The sequence below is a fragment of the Gopherus flavomarginatus genome, chromosome 9, assembly GCF_025201925.1.
Source record: "Gopherus flavomarginatus isolate rGopFla2 chromosome 9, rGopFla2.mat.asm, whole genome shotgun sequence".
Lineage (NCBI taxonomy): Eukaryota > Metazoa > Chordata > Testudines > Testudinidae > Gopherus > Gopherus flavomarginatus.
In genome coordinates, this window is record NC_066625.1 from 58,834,011 (window position 1) to 58,847,631 (window position 13,621).

Here is a 13,621-nt window from a genome sequence, read left to right on the forward strand (position 1 = left end):
CCACGGTGCTCCAGCAGGGACGCAGCAAACATTATTCCACTTGCCGAGGTGGAGTACAAACAGCACTGTAGCTGTGGAGTCAGAGTGCTCTACGTGCCTTGCCAGTGTGACGGGGAGTGAGCTAGGGTGCCCGGGGCTGCTTTATTGCACTGCAACTCTCAAGTGTAGCCAAGGCCTAAGCCTCTGCTTTGGAGCTTCATTCTAGCCACAGTTTGTTCTGCTGGAGGCCTTGCAAACTGAGCACTGTGTTTCTTAAAAGGACACTGTCAATGTAAAAAAACAAAAATTCATGCTTGTTTGAAAATGCTTTGCCAGTTCTTACAAGTAGCACATACTGTTGCTATGACAAAGGGGAAAATATTTCAGTTTTATGTCATGCATTTGTACAGCCAGTTTCATTCTTTCATCCTCTATAGTTTTCCCCGTTTGTGATTTTTCTACACAGACAAGAGAGATAGAACTACTTTCTTGTTTTTAAATAGGAAATTGAGATTGTAAAACCACAAATAGGTAGGGAGCTGCTGGGGATGTGCAATACCTGAAACTATTAACTCATGTTTATAAACTTACTAGGCTTCACTAGTCTTGATGGTAGCTCTTTAAGATGCAGACAATTTCCTAACTCACTGTCATGATGTTTTAAATATATAGGGTGAAATTCTGGTCACATGAAGTCAGTGGGAGCTTTGCCAGTGACTTCAATGGGGCCAGGATTTCACCTAAGGTTTTTAATTCCCAGGTGTGCAAAGTGCATTTTTCTCAGATTTTTTTAGTTAATTTTTAAATGCAGTTTATTGTATCAAGAGATCGTTGCACTATAGACCTTGCATTATCTCCAATGACAACAGTGGAGTAAAAATTTTCAATATATTTGTAGCCATACCCTAAAAGCCTCCAAATTTGACTGACTGCCCTAAAAATCCAAGTATGTATTTATTACACAGAAATCAAGTAGCTGAGCACCCAAAGCCCAATTACACATGCAAATTGCTGTATGAAAACCCAAAGGTGATATAACAAATTTTGCTGGCATAATCAACTGCACATATACATTTGGATGCCACAGCTCCAAGTTTGGCACTTAGTATCCAACGCTGTTATCTGAAGCTTTCCCCCTCCCCCCACCCACAATCTTTCCCCCCGCCAAAGGTAGGTCAGATTCTATATCCTTTGCTTATTTTTTCTGATTATTACTTTAGTGTGTTCACAGTAGGAAATCACTATAGCGCTGGACTCTGTTGGCTGCTATCTGGCAATGGTATTGGGCCACTGTTTCAAACAGGACTACATGCAGAGTAAGATAATTAACTTATCCCAAACTACTATACCATTCATCTCATGCTGCATAAACAATGTGCATTTGACCCCTGTTGGATTTTCCTCTGGAGATGAAGAAGATCCCCAACAGCTATTAAACTCCCACTGATGAGAAAGAAAATGGAAATTCCTCAACTTCTGGAACCCTGGAGCCAGCTCTCTGGTCAAGTAGAAATGCCAGCATAGTGACAGTATGTCTAAATGCCACCCAGACAACAATCTGCAAGCTAGAATAAGTTTGCACTGTTTTTGTGGGCTGTACTTTAACATGTGGTGGTCAGCTGCATGTATATAGATGGTTTTTAGTTTATATGTCAGCAGGAAGGTTTTGTTTCTCATCTTCCTCGTTTCTGTCTTGGCCTATGTCCACCATGGTAAAACCTTTCCACATGAGCTTAGTTGAATGTCAATATCCAGACACCTAGAGTAAAATATCTGCATGAAGTCATTCCTTCATCTGTCTAGTCTTCTGAGCACAGAAAATAACTACCAGCCTCTCTTTAGTAGCTCACTGCTCTTTGTGCTTTCCTGATGTGTTTTTCCTCTTTCATTGTTCCTTTGTAAAAATTGTCTCTGCCTTTTTTCACTTGTTTTCAAAGAACTGAATTATTTTTCATTGTTGAAAATAAAAGATTGAATTTACCATTTTAGCAGTAGACAGCCTGAGTTTTAAAATCTAAAATAACTGACCCTTTGTTACATATTTCTTCTATCCATACCAGAATTTTTAATCTTTTAATCTTTTAATGTCACTGCTGGAAGAAGAGAAATTATTTTTATAATTGCCTATGTTTCTTCCCTCACCTTCTCCACTGGTTATTGTTCTGAATGTAGTTCTGAGGTCTGGCCAGAACATAACACCAAAACTACCTAGTCTGTATGACAAGAGATCAAGCACATCTCTGAGTATCTGCTTGATTGCATGTACTGTGTGTGTCAATGCATATTCTAATGAAAACAGTGATCTCTCCCTTTATAAAAGATCCCAAATGCCTCTCTGTTGTGCATGAAGTGCCTTCTCAGTCTCTGTTCACATATTGCTCTGTGCAGTAAGGAGTCATTTGACTCATACTGCCTAATTTCTCACAATAAGTCATCAGTATTAATAGAACTACCCACTTATCAGGTTAGTAGCTGAACAAAAGAGTTTTTTCATATTGTATCAGTGACAAATTGGAAATAAAAACAATGAGGAGTCCGGTGGTACCTTAAAGACTAACAGATTTATTTGGGCATAAGCTTTTGTGGGTAAAAAAGACCCACTTCTTCAGATGCATGGAGTGAAAATTACAGCTACAGGCATAAATATATATTGGCACATAAAGAGAAGGGAGTTACCTTACAAGTGGAGAACCAATGTTGAAGACCAATTTAGTCAGGGTGGATGTAGCCCACTCCCAAAAACTGATGAGGTGTCAATATCAATTTTTGGGAGTGGATTACATCTACCCTGACTAAATTGGCCTTCAACATTCGTTCTCCACTTGTAAGGTACCTCCCTTCTCTTCATGTGCCAATATATATTTATGCCTGTAGCTGTAATTTTCACTCCATGCATCTGAAGAAGTGGATTTTTACCCACAAAAGCTTATGCCCAAATAAATCTGTTAGTCTTTAAGGTGCCATCGGACTCCTTGTTGTTTTTGTGAATACAGACTAACACGGCTACCCCTCTGATAAATTGGAAATATGGTCTTATTTCATGTAAGCAAAGCCATGACTGCATTGGGAATAAATTACTTCAGTAACTACGCAATTCACAGACAAGAACCACTGGTCATTGCAAATTTTTTGTCAGTTCTGCACTTTGACTTTTTTTTCAGTCTACCCCAAACTCAAAGACAGCAGCACAATTGAGTGTTGTTGAGCAGATTGTGTTGCACTATATGTTCCAACAAAAATATGCTTACATGTCTTGTTTAATTTCTACCTACTTAACTGAGGCTTGAACTAAAAATCTGATACATTGGTGAACCTCAGCAAATGTGGGATAAGGTTGTTTATATGACTAGGAAGCTGGGCCTTTATTCTTCCCCAGCAACTTCCCTCTCTGCCTGTAATAAGCCTCTTTAGGAAGGGGTTGCTGCATGACAGAAGGGACTTAGAATAATGATAATGTCACCATCAGCACCTTCACAGGTTAATGTTACAGAAGAGCAATATCCCAATACACTGCCATGATGATTACAAATACTCCAGCATTACAAAGCCCATCATACCCAAAATAGACAAGAAGTGACCAATGTGTTTACCAGACCATCATAACACTAAAATCAACCTCTCAGGGTATGGCTACATTTGGAATTTGAAGTGTGAGTGTAGTCAGAGTGGCAGCGCTGGGAGAGAGCTCTCCCAGCGCTGCATGTAAACCACATCCCTTACGGGTGTAGCGTGCAGCGCTGGGAGCCGCGCTCCCAGCGCTGCTGCCCTGATTACACTGACGCTTTACAGCGCTGTATTTTGCAGCGCTCAGGGGGGTGTTTTTTCACACCCCAGTTGCAGCGCTGTAAAGTGTGAGTGTAGCCAAGGCCTCAGATACAGCTAAGCCAGTGCTAGCTGTACATACAATACAAAGAAGAAAGCAAGTTAAATGCATGCAAACAGGTCTACTATAAACAAGCTGTATTACTCAAATGTCAGGAAGTAACTGTCCAAGTTTTGCACATAATGCCAGCCCTCACTATTCGGCAACAAAGTAATTATTCTAGAGTTTTTATCATTGCCCTGCTGGGCAAACGTGCCTTTTAAAAAATTACTAAACTGTTAAAGGGAAGTAGTTTGTGCATTTTGTTGCTTCTTTATTATATAAAAATCCAAAGAGAAGGAAAATCTTTGATGTTTCCTTTACTTCAGTGTTAGGAATCCCGACATCCCTCTCTTTTGGGGTGTGTGAGGGTATCTTTGGAGGACCTGGATCACTACCATACAGGAAACTGAGATGTGAGATACAACTCGGCCAGCTACCAACTGAGGGAATATCGAGTCTTAATCCTCAACATTCCCTCTCCTCTCACTTGAGGGCTGGGAGGGCTTAGCTCAAGTTTCAACTTCCTGTGACAGGTCAGATTTCTTGATGTTCTGCTGAACACAGCAATAATTCTTGCCCTCATAGGCCATTCTGCCTCCTTAGCTACTTCGGATGCTGTGCTATAATAGGACAGTGTAACCTTAGTGATTAACCTTTCACTTTTTCCCTCCCTGCCCCCTTCATTTTGTCAAGATTCAGTACATGGTGGACTGAGCACGGGTATGTTGTTGGATTGCTAACAGCATATATAGACAGCAGTGATCTTTGTGATTCAGATTGATTGAGCTTCTCATTCTGTGCAATTTTCCATTTCTGTCTTAAAGTGACCTTTCAATATCTAGTGTACCTCTTTGCTGTAAGTCCTGCCCTATGGTTAACACTAAATTATATTGAATTATAATGCATGATTTAACTAACCTAAAACAAATCAAATAATATCCTTTTCATCCATAATATCCAAGTGCTTTACAAAATGGTGTAAGCATTGTTATTACCATCTAACAGGAAACATGAAGTGACTTGCCCAAAAATCACACAGAGTGTCAGTGTCAAATCCAGGAATAGAGTTTAGGTTTCCTGTCTCCCAGTCCATCCAAACAACCACATAATTTAGCTTCTGTTTGTAAGCAACATTTCCTTTAAAGACATTCCGAATATGTACCCCACAGCACATCCAGCTGTTCTCACACCAGGAATGGTCTCTAGGGTTACAGAATCCATGGTTTAGATGTAGTGATATTTTGATAGAAAACCCATTCAGTCTTTTGTTGCAGTTAATTGACTGGGCCAATGAACCAAGCAAAGATTTCTAACACTAAAAAAAGGACCATTTATCAGCAGCAAAACCTCTCAAACAACTTTTAGGCACATTCCACCTGTTGTGGTTTTAAGTGTTCACTAACAGATGCAAAACACCCACCCCCCACCCCCCAAAAAAACAAACAAAAACAACAACCCTGCAAGAGCACTGAACATATGCATCTTTATGCCAGTTGAGAACAGCGTGATACAGAGCCTTTTACAACCACTTGTGCCAAGAGTAGGAACAAACTTCATTTTGGAAGGTGGAGGAGATGGTGGGAAAGTGCATAGGGATGTTTTTTTATCCAGGAAGCCATAGCAGAGCAAAACTTTATTAAGAACAGGAGTACTTGTGGCACCTTAGAGACTAACAAATTTATTCGAGCATAAGCTTTCATGGGCTACAGCCCACTTCATCGGATGCAAGCTTATGCTCAAATAAATTTGTTAGTCTCTAAGGTGCCACAAGTATTCCTGTTCTTTTTGCAGATACAGACTTACACGGCTGCTACTCTGAAACCTGTCAAAACCTTATTGTGCACATCCATGACTCCAACAGCAGCAGGCCTAAAGAAAAGCCTTTCTCACTTCCAGAGAGGCAAGAACAGAGGCAGCCATTTCTTGTTGAGCATAAGGGATGCAAGGTGCTGTTTTCATGGAGTGCAGATATGCATGTCAAGTCAGTGTTTGGCCCTTTGTTGATGATGATTAAACTCACCCCAATTATTTACAAGTATCAGGTCTGCAGAATCGCAAGCTTGAGAGGGTTATCCAACACATCATCTCCAAAGTGCTTACAGACATGAACTAATGACATTTTTTAAATGTTATATTAATATCATGATTTAATCCTCCACCTCCTTTAACCTTTGTAGCAACACGTGAAAATAATATTCTCTATTGCAAAACACACCACCTGCAGCAAGGACTACATTCAGCTGTGTTCTTTGGGCACAGAAAGAGAGCAGGAATTGGTTTGGCATTCTCTCTGATTTGGGCCTGATTCTTGAATTTTGCCTGTACTGAACAGAGATGTTAACTGACAACAGGCATAAAGAACCCTGATCCTGCAAGCCCATGACTCCTGTGCCAATTCAGTGCTCCTTGGGGCTCTGGGTGAGTACAGACATATGCCTGTGTGGATCCGATTTCAGGATGGGGTCCTCAAGTTTGCATCTTTTGAGAAGTCTACCTAATAAAGGAATAAGTTTGCCATTTTACTTCCTTTAAGTAGCTTTGGGCATGAAAGAAAGAAAGAAAACAAACCTGTGCATTTTCCTCCTTTTCCCAGGTGTTGTCCTTTCAGTTGTGTTAGCCAGCATTTTTGGAGTTATCATCATGCTTGCAGTAACCTTTTGGCTGCTTAAGAAGAAGAGGTAAGAGATTTTGCTGTTCCACCTTTGTTTGTTTAAACATGATAAATATGTTGATTCTCCTCTATAATTAGTGGTCCTGAGCAGGTGAAAACTCATTTCATAAAAAATAGAGAATAAGTATGAACTCATGCTGGTATACCGGACGGAGATGACTTTTGCCCCAATGTACCTATCCCTCTACCCTAACCCCTGTAGAGGTGCTCAGTTTTTTTCCAAAATACCAGGGCCGGCTCCAGGCTCCAGCGCGCTAAGCACGTGCTTGGGGCAGCATGCCGCGGGGGGCACTATGCCAGTTGCCGGGAGGGCGGCAGGCGGCTCTGGTGGACCTCCGGCATGCGTCCCTGCGGAGGGTCCACTGGTCCCACGGCTCTGGTGGAGCATCCGCAGGCACGCCTATGGGAGGTCCACCGGAGCCGCAGGACCGGCGAGTGGCAGAGCGCTCCCCATGGCATGCCGCCGTGCTTGGGGCGGCAAAATGGCTAGAGCCAGCCCTGCAAAATACTTCAGCAGTGCTCACATTAATACACAGCCCCCCACCAAGATATGAGGTTCAGAAGTGAGGAAGAGCCTTGTGGCATGAGTCTATGAAAAGCAAACTGAAATGCTTTCTGTCCTGGACAGCTCTAGGGAGTAGAGGCTAGGGAATGAGCTTCTCCTTTCTCCTCTAATTCTGCATTCTAACTGGAGCGGACAACTGGCTTGATGATGTGCTCTCTCCCAGCATTTGCCATCTCTCACCTCCCTCTATTTATTCTTTCCTTGATCCCATTTCTGTTGCTTAAAATATACCTGCTTTTAGCTGTTCTCTGAATCTACTGCGGTGCATATGCAGTTGGAACGGAAGTCAGACTAGAAGAGAGTGGAGTTTTAGAATAAATCCCTACCACAGGAATGGTTATGTCAATTAAGGAATGGAGTCCTATATGAGATATATGCTGAGAGCACTTGGCTTTTATAGCAATCAGTCTGGGTTAGTTCTGGAGGAGAGACCAAGGTAGTTTACTTCCCCTTTGCCTACTCAAAGTTTTTCCTTGTAATGAACACTAGCTTTGTATGGTGCATAAACTGTTGTCTCTACATATTTTTAAGTACTGGCCCCAGTGAGTGGTGCAAAGTGCACTAGTACTGAAAGAATCACTCCATATCCTGAAAAATTTTGTGTTTAAATAGTCATTGATGCTTTTCTGTCATTGCAATTTCACTTTGCTAATATAATTATTTTGTTATAGTTGCAAAAAGGAACGAGAAGACAACAGAAGAGTCATCTACAAGCCAGCCTTTGACAAAGAGGATGACAACACCTCTAAAGTATGAATTCCTACTCTGCCACAGCAGTCTCTTTTCATTCTTGGCATCAAGAGACGTTTGCCTTGGGCAACATGTTTCTTGTCTCCAGCCAGTTATAAGCCTTGGATGCACCTTTAAAACAAAGCAGCCAGAACACTCTGTGGTAGTCCTTGCCCACTTGAACCAAACCAGTTTTCTCCTAAGCATGAAAAGCAGTCAGAGAACTTTTTTGTTTTTGTGTCAAATATGACAAAATGTCACTGACATGAAGAAAGGTCCAAAACCTACACACCTGTTAAAGTTTATCCTAAATTACCTGGAGCAAGCAATCTAATCAAATGCTTGTCTATTTGCACAAGAGCTTAGAGAGATGTAATCAGCCAGTATTCTGGCTGGACTTGAGGGCCATTTTCATAGAATCTTAGAAATGCAGGGCTGGAAGGTACCTTGAGAATTCATGTTGGCCCTTTTTAATTTAATTAATTAATCATAAACTTGAGCTTTATGGGCTGTTCATGCCACATATTTCCCACAAAACACTGAAGTCTAAAGACATTCATTAATCCATTATCACTACTGTATGGGGGTGTCTATATCCACTTCCCTGCTAAAAATTAGAATTGGGTGCTTCTCCAACAGTGGGATCTTTAGTATAAACCAGATCTCTATACCTACTAGCGTAGATCAGCCAGTAGCATGGTTTAGATGATAGTTGCTAATTGCAGAGGACAGTCTTCTACACTAGCACAGCCATTGGTGGAGCTGCAACAGTGGGAAATATTAGGGGGAAGAGGCTAGCACAGAATAACCAGAGCCTCTTGCTTAGTCAGTGGGGTTTGAACCTAGAACCTCCAGTGTCAGACATTTATGTCTCTCTACTACTTGAGCTAAACACTCCTAAGCTAGTTGCTGTATAAGACTCATTGCCTGTTATGTGTGTCAATTGCTAAAGGGTGAAGAAAACTATACTCTCCTTGTGTGACTTCCATAGATACAACCTAAACCCTTCCTCACATTTTATTGTGCTAATTTTATTTAAAATTTGTGCCTGAATGATGGGGGGATAATGCAATTACTACTTTTAATCAGTCTGCTTTCCATTATAATCATGAAGCTGATTCTTTTGATTGTATGAAATGAGTATTGACTAATACTCAGCACGTATTATGAGATTGCATAGTAGATGGTTTTGATGAATTAGTTGTCTGAATTTTGTAATTTAATTATTAGAAGAGAAAATGTATTTAATTAGGATTATTGTCTCAGATCTCATAAAATGAGTACACTTAAAAGTTTTCACTGGCTCCAGCATTATGTCCGTTATGCATCTTCAAAAGTGTTTAGCAAGGATTAACTCTGCTTCCATTGAAAACAATGAGAGATTTATCATTGACTTCAGTGGGAACAAAATCAAGCTAATCTCCATCTCCATATATAGGGAATCCTGGAACCCGTATTACTGAAACTTAAGTTGTGACACTAGCGTAACATCTCAGCAATTTGAAAGGCTCGTGCATGACTTGCCAGACAGGAACTCAGTCATAGTAGAGATGGGCCTGAAACACAATCCCAGATCTGAACACCAATGAACATTGGGGAAGTTCTGATCAGACCTTTGCAGGTTGGGTTTCCCTTCTGAGTAGCTCAAGCATACACTACTGTTGGTATATAGTACTGAAGAATTAGCACTGGGAAGGAGGACAGTTATTAATAACATAATTATCAAGAATATGATATGTTTGAACTTTCAGATTGAGCACACTGATAGAAGTTATGCAGTTAATAGTCTGACTGGTATCATCATCCTTCCCCTTTTCCCTATTAATTATTTATATATGTCTTGTCAAGCTAGAGTGTAAGCTCCTGGGACCAGGAATTTTGTCTGTATAGCACCTAGGAAACCCTAACTGGACCCCCAAAGCTCTATTGGAATATAAATTTTGTGGGTTCAGAGGTTCAGGAAACTTTCATGAGATGCAGAAAGAAAGGTACGAAGGGAAGGGGGTTAAATTGAAGCCATAAAACTTTCTGCAAAGTCTAATTTTAAAACCAGTTGTGACTATTCTTCTTATTAATCACTCTAATAAACCTCATGATGCAACAGACCAGAATGCCACAATGAATGGAGTTAGACCTGGAACCACTTTGTCCAATACGCTGTCCTGGAATTCTTTTGTGCTCATCAGGATGTGCTCTTTTAATGGTTAATTTCAAAGATCAGAGTTTGCTTTTTGATCTGCTTAATCACCACCTTTTTCCATCTGCCAAAGGGACAACTAATTTCTGACAAAACCTTGCTTTGAGTGGCTCTTTCCTGTCATAACAGGTGGCAGTCACACTCCTTATGGAAGATGTTAATATCAATGTGATCAGTATTATCACTTATGTATTATGTGCTTCTGGCAAGCCTCGTAGGCATCTATCTGCATACTTAGGCACCTAAATACCTTTGAAAATCTGGCCCCAGGTCCTACAAGTTTTTAGCAGAATAGATCTCATCCTTTCCCACTTAGTTTTTCATCACAAATTGAAAGTTGAAAGAAAACAGGTTTCCTTGCTTTTTCAGCTCCCAATTGGTTTCTCAACTTTGAAAGAACTAGTGCAAATGAAGAAAATATTGTCTGTACACTGCTAGCTAAACTGAAGCCAAAAGTAATTAAGCCAAATGCTTTTCTGCAGAACAGAAACTGAAATGCTTACATTTGGAAAAATGTAAGTACCACCATTTACTCCATTGTACAGACTGAAAAAAGAGAGTTATCTTTTCCATAACTGGTGTTCTTCAAGATGTGTTGCTCATGTCTATTCCACAATAGGTGTGCATGCTCGCCATGTGCACCGGTGCCGGAAGTTTTTCCCCTAACAGTACCCATATGGAAGTGCCCCCAGCAACCCCTAGAGTGGTGCCTCCACGGTGCGCCCCCCCCACCCCCCACTGTTCCTTCTTGCCAGACAACTCCGACAGAGGAGAAGGAGGGCAGGATATGGAATAGACATGAGCAACACATCTCAAAGATCACCAGTTATGGAAAAGGTTACTGTCTTTTCTTCTTCGAGTGATTGCTCATGTGTATTCCACAATAGGTGATTCCAAGCTATATCTGTTGGAGATGGGTAGGAGTTCACAAACTCTCGGGATGGAGCACAGCCGTGCCGAACCTGGCGTCTTCTCTGGTTTGGGAGATGATCGCATAATGCTAGGAGAACGTGTGAACTGAAGACCATGTGGCAGCCTTGCAAATGTCCTGAATGGGGACATGGGCTAAAAAGAGAGCCAATGAGGCCTGTGCCCTAGTCGAGTGTGCTCTCACAATCAATGGCAGGCCTTGGCTCTAAAGTGAAGGAAGTAGTCCAAAATGAGCTGGATTGGGGCAGCCCCAGGGGAAATGCCTCGCTCAACTGCCCACCGGGAAAACCAAGACCACTTAGCCAAGTAGGCTCAGCGCGTGGAGGGTTGCCTGCTTTCCAAGAGGACACACAGAACCCCTTCCGAGCACGTCATTTCCTCCTGGCCTAACCATTTAGCAGCCGTGCTGTGAGGTGGAATGCCGCTAGGTTGGGGTGGAGGAGGTAGCCCTGGTCCTGGGAGAGCAGGTCTGGGTGGGACGGTCACAGCCATGGTGGGGCGACCGCCAGGCTCATGGGGGTCCCATACCAATGCTGCCTGGGCCATGCTGGGGCAATCAGGAGGATTTGGGCCCTGTCCATCTTTACCTTTTCCAGGACCTTGCCAATCAGAGGGAACAGGGGGAAGGCATAGAGAAACTGGCCTGACCAGGATAGGAGGAAGGCATCTGAGATAGTCCCCCCCCCAGTCCCTTCCCTGTTGCAGAACCGAGGATAGTGACGGTTCTGTCGAGCAGTGAACAGGTCCATCTGGGGAGATTCCCACTCTTGGAAAAGTCTGTGCACCACCTCTGGGTGAAGAGACCACTCGTACTGAGAGGAGAAGTCCCTGCTCAAGCGATCCACCCGTGAGTTCTGGGCGCCCGGTAGGTGGTAGGCCTGTAGGCAAATGTCATGGGCTATATAGAAGTCTGACAGCTTGAGGGCTTCCAGGCAGAGGGCAGAGGATCAGGCCCCGCCTCGCCTGTTGATGTAAAACATCAATGCTGTGTTGTCTGTGAGAACCCAGACCACCCTGCCCTCCAGGTGCAAGCAGAAGGCCACGCATGCCAGCTGGACTTCCCTGAGCTCCCTGACATTTATTTGGAGGACCAGGTCCTGTGCAGACCACAGACCTTGGGTCTTAACAGCTTCCACGTGGGCTCCCCACCCCAGGTCCGATGCGTCTGACAGCAGTTCCATTGACGGGGGCCTGCTTCTGAACAGGACCCCACAGAGCATGCTCCCCGAGGAGGACCACCATTGTAGGGAGGGGATTACCGGCTCAGGCACAGTGAGGACCTTGTCCATCCTGTCTCTGGCCAGGGAGAACACTGAGGCCAACCAGAGTTGGAGGGGCCTCATTCTGAGTCTGGCATGGTGAACCACATATCTGCACGCCGACATGTGGCCCAAGAGCTGGAGACGTGCTCTGGCTGTTGTCACTGGAAACCTTGTGACTGTGCCGATGAGCCCTTTCAGGGTCTCAAACCTGTCTGATGGGAAGGAGGCTCTGGCCGATGTGGCGTCCAGGACTGACAAAACTCTATGTGCTCTACCGGAATTAATGTGGACTTGGTGTCATTCACCAACAGGCCCAGAGTGGCACACGTCAACTGAAGGAGCACCACATGATCGCACACCTGCAACCGGGAGCTGCCTTTGACCAGCCAGTTGTCCAGGTAGGAGAAGATCTGGACCCTACAGCGCCTGAGGTAGACCGCCACCACAGACATACACTTTGTAAATACCCCAGGGACAGTGAGCAGGCCAAATTGGTAGTGTTCCTGTCCAACCATGAAACCAAGGAAGCACCTGTGCCCCTCAAATATATGGATGTGGAAGTACACATCCTGTAGATCGAGGGCGGCGTACCAGTCCACAGGATCCAGGGAAGGAACAATAGAGGTCAGGGAGACCATGGAGAACTTGAGCTTCACCATGTACTGGTTCAGGCCTCAGCCCCCCTTTGGCCTTTGGGATAAGGAAATAGTGGGAGTAGTGCCCCTTGTGTTTGAACTCCACTGGCACCACTTCCACCACTCCTAGGCTAAGGAGCTGCCCCACCTCCTGCTTGAGCAGGGCCTCATGAAAGGGGTCCCCCAGTAAGGACAGTGGTGGAGGGTGGTTGGGCGGAGTAAAGGTAAATTGGAGGGTGTAGCCCCAGAAGATGGTGCTGAGGACCCATCGGTCCAAGGGTAGCTGTGACCATTCCAGGAGAAAAGCTCACAACCAGCTGGAGAAGGGAAGCTTTATTGTGGGTGGATCCCTGATGTGAATTGGTAGGTCACCCCAGGGCATCCCGTCAAAACTGCTGTTTCCCTGCTTGTTTGCTCTTGAAGGACCCAGGCTGGAGGCAGACTGAGACTGCCTCTGTGGACTTTTCCTATAGTCCCACAACTTTTTATAAGGGGGCTCATTTTTAGCTTGGGTGGCCTGGGTGGGAGCCTGCTGTGGCTTAAATTTAGGTTTAGCCGGAGCCAGAACATGGAGGTCAAGAGTCTTAAGAGTAGTGCAGGCATCTTTCAGGCCATGCAGTTTTATATCCGTCTGTTTCGCAAATAGAGCCTTGCCGTCAAACAGGAGGTCCTGCAAGGAGCTCTGTGCCTCACTGGACAGCCCAGACAGCAGGAGCCACGACACCCTTCTCATGGACACCGTGGAGGCCATGGACTGCGTGGCCGCGTCCGTTGCATCCAATGCTGCC

The 13,621-nt window shown here is 43.9% G+C and overlaps 1 protein-coding gene across 1 annotated transcript in view; it reads left to right on the plus strand.

Annotated features, from left to right (window-relative positions):
* CA12 (carbonic anhydrase 12) overlaps nt 1-12,773 on the plus strand; it is a 30,932-nt gene extending 18,159 nt beyond the window's left edge. The window contains exons 8-10 of the mRNA XM_050968714.1: nt 6,438-6,522; nt 7,752-7,830; nt 12,510-12,773. Coding sequence (XP_050824671.1) covers nt 6,438-6,522; nt 7,752-7,830; nt 12,510-12,773 — 428 coding nt within the window. The remainder of the gene's footprint in view (nt 1-6,437; nt 6,523-7,751; nt 7,831-12,509) is intronic.
* The last annotated feature ends 848 nt before the right edge of the window (nt 12,774-13,621 follow it).